We start from the raw sequence: 11,653 nt of genomic DNA, 5'->3' as shown, positions 1-11,653 counted from the left end.
TTGTCCTCACAAGGGTGCTTCGGACAGTAGGCAGGGTACACCCTGAACTGGTTGCCAGCCAATCGCAGGAAAATTTGCGTATAAATGAGGGCAATTGTTTTAAAGTTGTATAGCCTACCACTTGATAATATATTTGTGGCCCCTGAGTTTATATGAGTTTGACAGCCCTGGTCTATTTAGTCAATAAATAATTTACTGATCAGAAAGTGATCGATTTATTCATTCAAATTCAAATGTGCTCCAGGCCAAGAAATTTGTGGTGTTTTTCCTAGATTATTTTTCAAAATCATTCAGCGGCCCCATCAACAAGCCTTTTTTGACAAAGCAAGGAGTATAAAGTAATCAAATGTAGGGAGTAAATGTTAAAAGTCATAAAAGGACAGATAGATGAGGAATCTACTTAAGTACAATAACTAAGTACAGTATTGCCCCAATTCATTAAAATAATCTCTCCAATCAGCAGTTTGTGAGTGGATGGAAGGATGATTGGATTAAGTAAGAGAAAGCCATTGTTTGGGTCTATCAATAAGGCAGGAAGACTTTGATACGGCGCGGGGGGAAACACCCTGTCTCACAAAAGCTGCGCTTCTCCAAGAGAGGAAGGCATTTGGGTTTGAAAAACAGCAAAATAAAAGGCACATGTGGTGGTTGTGAATAAAGTGGGCCCCGCTTCACGCTGCTGCTGTTTGTTGTGCCGTGTACTTGCGAGTGATGTTCACAGGGGGAGGATGTGCAACCGCGGTTTCCCAGCGTGTTGTTTGCTCTCAGTCTTCCTGGGCTGGACCTTAACCAGGTAGAGCCGTCACGTTTGTGTGTGTGTGTGTGTGTGTGTGAAAGCGCGTCGGAGGGGCCTTTTATCAACATGATCGACAAGTGCACATGAGTGCTTAGGTTACTGATTACAGGTGATGTTATAGTTTGTTTGTGATAAGGCTCGACTCCCAGCACAAAGTCCTGCCAGGTAAAACAAGCCTGCAGGCTACTGCTTCACATCCCTTCCATCCCTCTTAGGACCACTGCTGCATGCTTCTCAGGTAAGACTTTTGCTTTGGCTTTCTTCGCTAGTAAAGCAAAAGTGATGACTCTTCGTTAGGTACACATCATGTTGCTAGAAAACAGGACATGGTAATATGTTCTATTGACAGACGTGCATGCATACTTGTAGTTTTTCGTATGTGCACAAAGTGATTTTGAAATGTTCTATACAGGTTGCTTCAAAACACAGCAGCATCATGAGTGTAGAGTCCACCAAGCCGCGTGATGCTTGCTGCTCCAAGCTCAAGGTCAGTGCAAACAAACTTATAAGCTTGTCTAAATAAATAACACACACAAAAAGCAATATTGCTTGTTTGCAAAGGCCTCTTGCAAAAAATGGAAAAAGCCCAAGCAGGGGAAATGTGACCAAAAAAGAGAAAATAAAATTGCTTGTGTAACCTTATCTTCATATATGTTTGTCTCTCAATCACTCACCATAAAGGCAAGAAATTAATCATTCATAATAATCATATTAACTTTACTGAAATACTCAGGGGTTATCGGTCCATGGCTATTTGGGCTGAATTGTGTAACCACTAAACAAATAGTTGCATAAAAGTTTTTGTAACATAGTAATCTGCATATTTTTAAGTACTGTGATGTTAAATCCTCGTTAAAACATTGCTCTTTCGAATACACGGTTTACTTTATTACATAGAGTTGTTTACATATAGTATAATAAATATAAATATAATAAGTGTTTTTCTATGAGAACTTTACCTTTAAGCCACAAAAACTCACTTTGAATGTATTTCAGTTTTCTATCAAAATGTTTAACATTAAATGCACACCCAAAGATAATGTATCGCATTAGGCATCGTCTATTTATTTTTTATTTTTTCCCAAACACTCTACTCAGAAAAAGTTTGAACCTTACAGGTTACAACCTTTACAGGTTAATTTCATTTTGGGCTGCTAAATCCACTTGCACTTTATGCACTTTTTGCTGTTCTCAACAAATTTCCTGCGTTAATTAGAACTGTTTTTTTTTTTTTTTTTTAAACAGTCGTCTCGATCTTGTTGTTGACAATTTGACATCATGAAACTTAGATGACGACTCACATTTACATGTTGCCATTGTAAGGCTTTAAACAGGATGTTCTCAGGCAGAAACGGCATTAGGAAGTTGCAGAAACAACTGGAGGAGTCACAGAAAGGCATTAGATTGGAAATCAAAACCACTGTTATGAATTTTGCCGTTTGACTCTTTGAAGGGTTGGACATGTGGATTTGTCCCCTAACTGTTTTTCTTCTTTGCAGCTCTTTCTGGCCTCCATGGCATTCGCGTACTTCGCCAAAGCTTTTGGTGGTGCATACATGAAGAGCTCTATCACCCAGATTGAAAGGCGCTTTGACATCCCCAGCTCTCTCATTGGGGTCATAGATGGAAGCTTTGAAATGGGTTAGTGCAGTGATTTCTTTTTTTTCTTTTTCTTTTTTTTTTAAAAATAAATTTCCTGAATAATAATGCTTGTTCTTTTGAAGGAAACTTGCTGGTAATAGCCTTTGTGAGCTACTTTGGGGCAAAGCTCCATCGTCCCAGACTGATTGCGATTGGCTGCTTGATCATGGCTGTTGGCTCCTTCCTCATTAGTCTACCTCACTTTCTGCAGGGCCTGTCAGTACACACTTTCCAACACTACGATCAGAAAATCTTTACAACTGAATAACTACACTACTCACAAAAAGTTATGGGGGAAATTTAAGAATGAATTTATAAAATTTAAAAATGTTCAAATGAAGTTACCGGTAACTTGCATTTTAACCACAAATCCATAATCCCTAACTTTTTGTGAGTATTGTATTTAAAAGACTAAATGTGTCTTCTATTCTTTTAGGTATAAATATGAGACCAGTATGACTATCAATAGCACTGAGGGCATGCTGCCATGTTTGTCCGAACACAGTTTGACCGACGTGGACGACACACCTGATTTAGCAGCCCGAGCAGGTACAGCAAACATTCTCAACATTATGTTCAAAGACAATCACTTCCTGTACTAAAACATGCTTAACTCCTTAGATTGTGAGAAAGCTGCTGGTTCGTCCATGTGGATTTATGTGTTTGTGGGGAACATGCTGCGAGGGATTGGCGAGACGCCCATCATGCCTCTGGGAGTTTCCTACCTGGATGACTTTTCCAAAGAAGAGAACACTCCTTTCTACTTGGGTTGGTTATGAGCAGGGTTGGGGAATTCAGGTCCAGAAAGTAAAAACCCTGAAACAGTTTGGCTTTAGCTACAGGTGCTTTCACTCAACAGGTGGAGACGAGCTCATTTACCTCCCAGTTGATTAGAAACACCTGTGGCTAAAGCCAATCTGTGGCAGGGTTTTTACTTTCTGGACCTGGATTCCACAACCCTGGTTATGAGTTGCTATTATTATCATACTTCAAGGGTGCATCATTGTTTTCTGCTTAGGGTTACAGCAAAAAATATGAGATACACCATCAAACTAAATATAGAATAATGAGAATTATGTTGTGTGTTTAAAACAATCAGATAACTTTGCTTTCAAGTCCGCTAGCTTAATGCTAACAGACAATGGGAAATGCCACAAATGGCTAATAGCATTGGGGTCGTAGTGTTATATCAATGCAATGGATTGAGTGCTATTTACCAGCTCAGAGGACTAGTGGTAGCATGTCCGGTCTGAGACTAGGAGGTTGTGGGTTCAATCACTGGCAGGATCAAATGGGACCCCTTTGCCTTCCTGCTTGACACTCAGCATTATGGGTTGGAATTGGGGGTGTAGATCACCAAATGATTCCCGAGCGCGGCATTGCTACTGCTCACCGCTCCGTCAGTGGTACTTTTTAACCTTTATGTTTCTTATTAAAAACAATGATTGTGAGGCTGGAACAGATTAATGGCATTTACATTTATTTAAATGGGGAACGATGATTTTACAGTAGGGTAACTACAGTCCCAGTTTTACACCTTGTGTCCCAAGTCCTGGCGGATTTTGCGAGCCCCATTATTTTGTCCCACTATTACACAGGTTCAGTCCAGTCAGAAAGCTAATTATTTGGGCTGTGTGCATGTCAATCACACAGTTGTCATGGTGATTTATTCAATAAACCAATTAAAAATGATTTTAACTGTTAGATCGCAACAGGCATGTTTCTGTCATATTGGAACTAGAACTACTTCCTGCTTCCGTGTCCTAAGAATCATGGGAAATGTAGTGCCACTAGCCTAAAGCTGTGGTCGCTGGTCAGACCCACCTGGGAGCATATTACCAATGTTACAATGCGGGACCGGCACAAGGTAAACAGCACAGCCAACTTCTAATAGATGCCGGGACTGCGCGAAAAAGGTTGCATAACGGTGAATGCATTGCTTTATTTACAGCTGTTGAACTGTCAAACAAAATACATTTTGCATTAGCTAAAGTAATAACACAACCAGATTGACTAGCGATTATAAATATTTCCTGGTTCTGATTTATTGTATATTTGATTTACAGCAAAATTGTAGTATCCCTGTTTTTAATTTGGAAAAATTGGTCACCCTTAGTAAGCCATGAGTGTTTGAGAGCACAGACAAAAAAATAATTAAACCTGGATCTAAAGGACCAATGTTCCTCCCAATAACTGACACACAGTTGCAAGAGTGAGTTAGTAAACAATGCAACATTCTAGCATTACTTAACAATAATAATTGTGTGTATGCTTTCCTCATGCCAGCCTGCATCCATACAGTGGGAATCCTGGGCCCCATGTTTGGCTACATGATGGGATCCTTCCTCGCCAAGATCTACGTGGACGTTGGATTTGTAAATTTAGGTATGCAGTGACATGTCATGTGATCCCAGTGCCCTTTTAACCCATTTTTGGTGGGTTCACTTGTCTTTGAAGTGACTCCTTATCACGGTCTTCAGGGTCCATATTCAACTAGAGATATTGCACCATGCTCAATAAAGAGGCTCAAAAACAAGTTAACCTTTTCTAACTTTGCCTTCTCAAACCTATTCCCAGATAGTGTGAGCATCAACTACAAGGACTCGCGCTGGGTCGGGGCTTGGTGGCTGGGCTTCATTGCGACTGGCACTATTATCTTGCTCTCCAGTATCCCCTTCTGGTTCCTGCCCAAGTCGCTTCCCAAGCAGGGGACGGAGAAGGACCAGATCAAAGATCTAGAGCTCGACACAGAGGCGGAACAAGACCATTTCCTCCCGGACCAGGATCACGAAGAGAAAGAAGCAACATTCCAGGAGATGGCTAAAGGTACCACATGGTCTTACAAAAAAACAAAGGCCATGTACCAAGTTTAAAGAGCTAATCAGACATATTTGGGGGATTAACATGTTTAATTATTAACTGATAGAATCGTTGAGTAACAAGCCATCATGCAAATATGCAATACAGTATGGGCAAAAGTTGAATGACCTTCAAAATTAAACCACAGTCCAGTCATGGACACTTAGATAACTCAAAACCTGTACGGTGCACTAAAATCAACAGGATTCTTGGGGGCGGAGGCTGCATTTGGCACGCTTGTCTTGCATTTCAGGAGAAAAAAAATCTATACAGTTTTTAGGGAGTTTCCTAACGATAAACACACCTATAGTATCTATAACGCATTTGTGCCAGATATTCAAGATCAGTCATGTATCATGTAGTGTAACACTACTACTAGAGACACTAATTCATGCTATTAAAAAGGAAACCTTTGCTAAATTCTTGTTTTAGATTTCATTCCATCTCTGAAGAGACTCTTCAGCAACAGCATCTACACCCTGATGATCCTCACCTACCTGGTGGTTGTCAACGGCTTCATGGGCATGATCACCTTCAAGCCAAAGTTCCTGGAGCAAATCTATGGCCAGTCGGCCTCCAAGGCCATTTTCCTCATAGGTACAATGTCAACAGGATGTAGCCTAATGGGAACAATGATGTTGTTGAAGGGAAGTAGGATTGTGTTTCTCAGTTAAAGTCATTGTTCGTTCACAGTTTACTATGCTTATTTGGGTCAGTGTTGTGGTGGCAACTAATTTGTTTACATACTTAAAGCTAAAAAAGCGAAATGAAAAATTCTTCACTTAACTCCATTTCTGCAGGTATACTAAATCTTCCAGCAGTGGCTTTGGGCATCATTACTGGAGGTTTCATCCTGAAGCGTTTCAAACTGGGTGTGATTGGGGCGGCCAGGGTGTCCATAACGGCATCAGTCTGCTCCTTTTGCCTTCTGGTCGTGCAGGTCTTCCTTCACTGCGAGAGCGCGGAAGTGGCCGGCCTCACTGTTACATATCAAGGGTGAGTGACGAAGGGACTGTACATCAGGCTTTCAAATGTGACATATAAGTCATTGTTTCCCAACCTTGATTGAGCCAAGACACATATTTGAGATCAGAAAACCCCCATGACACACATCAACAGTCATACCCAAAGATGAACATTATAAAACTGACCTACAGATGTCTGTAGGCATAAAAGCAGGATTGCAAATGACATTCAATAAATTTTCAACAAAAAACGGGTTGTGCTGACATACAGTACTTTCCGTTTCATTCTTTAAAATTTACACTCAAACAAAATAAGTGTGCCACCATCTTGTGGTTGATAGTGGAATTACACCTAATATAAGCAAGTGTTAGACCAAAACAGAGTTATTAACTGTAACTTGGAACCCAGAATAGAGAGGGATTTGGTGTATTTTGATATATAAATGGCAATACACATAATAATCCAAAAATACCACTGTTAGCTGCATCATAAAATCATTAATATGTGTTGCCCCAGAATCTCTGACGTGTCTTATGAGCCGCAAACATTGCTGTCGCAATGCAACGCCGGCTGTTCATGCTCAATGAAGCAGTGGGATCCAGTGTGCGCCTACAACGGTATGACGTATGCCTCTCCCTGCCTGGCTGGCTGTCAGACCTCCACGGGCACAGGAAAGGAGATGGTAGGAGCAAAAAGGGTTACCATGACAGCATCCAACATCAGTTTACCCCCCATTACCCCTATTTATGTAGGTGTTCCATAACTGCTCCTGTATTACCGAAATGATCAGTCCGAGCCAAAATACGTCAGCGGTGCTGGGCCAGTGCTCCAGAAAGAGTGACTGCAACCAGGTCTTCAAAATCTACATGGCTCTGTCCGTGGTGGGCTCCTTCATATCGGCCTGCGGAGGCACTCCGGGGTACATCGTGTTGCTCAGGTCCATACAACAAGACTTGAAGGCTCTGGCTTTAGGAATGCAGACGCTGATCGTAAGAACGCTGGGTGAGTCATCGGTACAGGTGGCAAAAGTACTCACATTCTGTAATCCTCAATTTAATGGACCCCAGATTCAACTGAGAAAATAGCTTCTAGTCTGTTAGTTCCATAATTGGCCGCAATTCTCCGTGTTTCCAGTGTGTAGTGCTCTCTTGTTACAGAGAAACAGACTTACAGGAGAGTAGAGCAAGCAAAAAAGCGCAGCAATGTGCCGGCCATGTGGCGACTTTCCCATTTAAAGAAAATATAGCTACAGCAATGGATAAAAAAACAACATGCTGTAGGTATATTTATTTATTTATGTAAGGCATTTGATACCATTGATCACCCATTTCTTGACTGTGGTATACCACAGGGTTCAGTATTGGGACCAAAGTTATTTATAATTTATTTGAATAACATTTGCACGGTTACAAATATACTAAAATTTGTAATGTTTGCTGATGATACAAATATATTTCGTACAGGGGAACACAATGAAAAATTAATAAAAACTGTAGAAAGACAGTGTTAGAAAATGGTTTGATTATAATAATTTTTTATTAATTAAAACCCCTAGGCGTTATTGTGACCATTTTTTGGCTTTTTGTTGGTTCTGACCAAGCCATTTCAAAATAAAATACTGCCCACGGGTTATTAAATGAAAAAAAGACAAAATCCATGGTGTTTAGTGGTATGCAGCTCAGTCGGGAAATAAAACTAAATTACAAATTACCTGCTAAAAAATGTAGTTAGTAACGTAATCCAAGTAACATAATATTACTATTAAAGTAATGCAACTGGATTATTTTTGGATTACTCCAATATTGATTATGCTCATGAAGACAATATAAAAATAAATATCAATACAATATGTATTCTATACAATGTGCCCCTGCTATTTGCGGGTAATAAAGGACATACAAATAGCAAAAATCCTTGTGTAATTAAAAAGCATGTAGGCTAGATGGATAGATAGATAGATAGATAGATAGATAGATAGATAGATAGATAGATAGACACAGTCATCCAATGAGGATGACGATGCGTGATATCAACTGCAAAATGAACTTTTATCCCAGTCACAAGTTTAGCCGTGTATATCTTGTGTATGATGTTTAAATAGTGAATTGGTGGGAGGAAGATTTGTTTGGAAGGTGTAACTCACATTATGATTGTAGGCTAGCTAGCGGGCTAGCTAGCAAGAAACTACAGCGCATAGCATGCCGCTGGACTCTCAGCCTACAAATAGCAAAAATCCTTGTGTAATTAAAAAGCATGTCGGCTAGATGGATGGATGGATAGATAGATAGATAGATAGATAGATAGATAGATAGATAGATAGATAGATAGATAGATAGATAGATAGATACAGTCATCCAATGAGGATGACGATGCGTGATATCAACTGCAAAATGAACTTTTATCCCAGTCACAAGTTTAGCCGTGATAGATAGATAGATAGATAGATAGATAGATAGCTAGATAGATAGATAGATAGATAGATAGATAGATAGATACAGTAGATAGATAGATACAGTCATCCAATGAGGATGACGATGCGTGATATCAACTGCAAAATGAACTTTTATCCCAGTCACAAGTTTAGCCGTGTATATCTTGTGTATGATGTTTAAATAGTGAATTGGTGGGAGGAAGATTTGTTTGGAAGGTGTAACTCACATTATGATTGTAGGCTAGCTAGCGGGCTAGCTAGCAAGAAACTACAGCGCATAGCATGCCGCTGGACTCTCAGCCTACAAATAGCAAAAATCCTTGTGTAATTAAAAAGCATGTCGGCTAGATGGATGGATGGATAGATAGATAGATAGATAGATAGATAGATAGATAGATAGATAGATAGATAGATAGATAGATAGATAGATAGATAGATAGATAGATAGATAGATAGATAGATAGATAGATACAGTAGATAGATAGATACAGTCATCCAATGAGGATGACGATGCGTGATATCAACTGCAAAATGAACTTTTATCCCAGTCACAAGTTTAGCCGTGATAGATAGATAGATAGATAGATAGATAGATAGATAGATAGATAGATAGATAGATAGATAGATAGATAGATAGATAGATAGATAGATAGATAGATAGATAGATAGATAGATAGATAGATAGATAGATGGATGCTGAAATTTGGGGTAATGTGTGTAAAACAAATATTGACCCAATTGTTAATTTACAGAAAAAAACTATTTGAATAATAAATTAGGTTGGTTACAGGGAAACAACTAATCAGTTATATATAGGATCGGGTATCTTGAAATTTATGGATATTGTGTACTTAAAAACAATGGAAACACTTTTTCGTGTAATAAATAATAGCTTACCTCTTTGTATTCAAAATGTATTTAAACTAAGAGAAGGAATCTACAATTTAAGGGGATTAATTATGTTTGAAATACATAAAGTGAGGACTAATGTAAAACACAGATGTGTCACAGTTTTGGGTGTGAAATTGTAGAATAGTCTTGATGATGCGCTGAAGCTACGTACTTCCTTATCCGGGTTTAAGGAAAAACTAAAATATAAAATCATTAATGCATATAGTGCCATAGACAAAATGTAAAACATTAAGGTGCTGTGGTGTCCGTGGGAGGACTTTTTGCTTTGTTTTGTTGTATTTTTATGTGACTCCATGTGATTGTATAGGGCTGTGTTCTGAATTATGTTTAAAATGAATCTTATTGTTTGAGAATATTTCATTAAGTTATACAGGGATAGGAGTAAAACAAAAGTGTATACTTCTTCATACTCCTTTTTCCCCCAAACATATAGGTTATATTTTCATATTTTATATTCTTTTTTATATCTTTGGGTATATATATATATATATATATATATATATATTTTGTTTTCTTTTTTAATATATATGTGTGTTTGAGAAATAAAATTCATTAATTCATTCAATCAAAGCAATGCATATAGCCTACATCCACATGGCAGCCATGTTAGTAGGGGCAACTGTCCCATCAAAGTTAAGGAAAGCACTAAGTATGTAACCCAGGAGCATGTTGACCCATTCTTATCTATGGCTATTTTTTTTTAAACATTCATTCTCTTATCATCCGTGAAAGACAAGGTGAGAGGTAGATAGGTACACAGATTTTCAAATGTAGCAAATAAAAATAAGTAATCGGGAAATTCCTCCGCAATTTGGACCAAGCCCTGCCGAAAAGCAAAAATCCCAGAGGCCCTCCAAAAATGTTTGCAATTGCCTGTAAATACCACAAGATGGCACCAAAGCACGTTTTCTATTAGACACGAGTATGGCCTAAGCACAAAAGCAGGCAATAGGTGAGTTTTTTAGCAAGTGACAGAGGATTGCTTCCCAAATATTTTTGTTTTTACAGGTGGAATACCTCCTCCTATATATTTTGGGGCCCTGATTGACCGGACCTGTTTGAAGTGGGGTACCAAACAATGTGGGGGCCGCGGTGCGTGCCGACTTTATGATGCCGATGCATTCAGGTATAGTAACACTTTGGCGCAAATGGAATTGGATGATTTTACAATCAACTGTACAAATAAATTCCAGGTGGACATTCATGGGGTTGATCGCTGGACTATACCTCCTGGCGAACATGATGTGGGGAGGCTTGTACTGTAAAATTGTCCAAAGGCAGAAGAAGCTGGCATTGAGGGAGCAGGCCAAAGAAAATGGACTTGAAGAGAACGGAGTCAACGGACATGCTAATATCAATATTGCCCAAAACAAAGACAATACAGAAAAGGAGAGCACCATTTAAAGAACACTTATTTTCCAGTTCCTCTTTTCTGTTATTCACTGAAAATTTTCAAATTGGTGCCATCTGGTGGCCTCTTGGTGTCAAGGAAAACAATTTAAAGTGCGTTGAGATTAATGTAGAAAAAAAAGTTGTTCATATTAGCATTTGTGGGCTGTTATAATATATTACAATATTAACCTTTTTAATGGGATGTTATAACAGATTTGACTGGACTACTTTATGTCATAGTGGGCAAGAAACTATCAAGAGTTTTTATATTTGTGTTGTGTGTTTGTATTGAAATGAAGTGAAATCGATTGAAAAACAGGCATAGATGCCAAATGCAATCAGGAAAGGGTGAGTGGGGGAAAACACAATCAAAAGTGTGTCATATCATTTAGTTACATCTTCTGTAATCCTGTGTGTCATAGAATTGTTACATCACAACATTATACACGCACGTGTGAGTCAAGACTTGAACCTTTGGAACCATATGATCATCACTCATCATTTACGTAATTACTGTTGATAATTTACAGAATATATCTTGAGTCAAGTGTGTTTGTATAGTGACTGTCTATATTTTGTTCTATATCATCTTATGTACAATTGTATGGATCGTTTCCTTTAAATAAAAAACAAAACATTGTTTTTCTATCACCTAA

At 38.7% G+C, this 11,653-nt stretch overlaps 1 protein-coding gene across 1 annotated transcript; it reads left to right on the top strand.

Annotated features, from left to right (window-relative positions):
• The first annotated feature begins 775 nt into the window (after window positions 1–775).
• slco1d1 (solute carrier organic anion transporter family, member 1D1) lies at window positions 776–11,653 on the top strand. Its single transcript, XM_077545109.1, has 14 exons — window positions 776–1,034; window positions 1,209–1,283; window positions 2,296–2,437; window positions 2,521–2,653; window positions 2,874–2,986; window positions 3,059–3,205; window positions 4,724–4,822; window positions 5,015–5,263; window positions 5,729–5,893; window positions 6,097–6,292; window positions 6,779–6,944; window positions 7,015–7,264; window positions 10,614–10,731; window positions 10,799–11,653. Exons 2-14 carry the CDS (start codon window positions 1,233–1,235, stop codon window positions 11,007–11,009), a joined length of 2,040 nt encoding a protein of 679 aa, XP_077401235.1. The 5' UTR covers window positions 776–1,034; window positions 1,209–1,232; the 3' UTR covers window positions 11,010–11,653.

This window comes from Vanacampus margaritifer, chromosome 15 (genome assembly GCF_051991255.1).
Source record: "Vanacampus margaritifer isolate UIUO_Vmar chromosome 15, RoL_Vmar_1.0, whole genome shotgun sequence".
NCBI lineage: Eukaryota > Metazoa > Chordata > Actinopteri > Syngnathiformes > Syngnathidae > Vanacampus > Vanacampus margaritifer.
The sequence above is the reverse complement of the archived record's forward strand: the minus strand, read 5'-3'. Positions and strand labels throughout refer to the sequence as shown.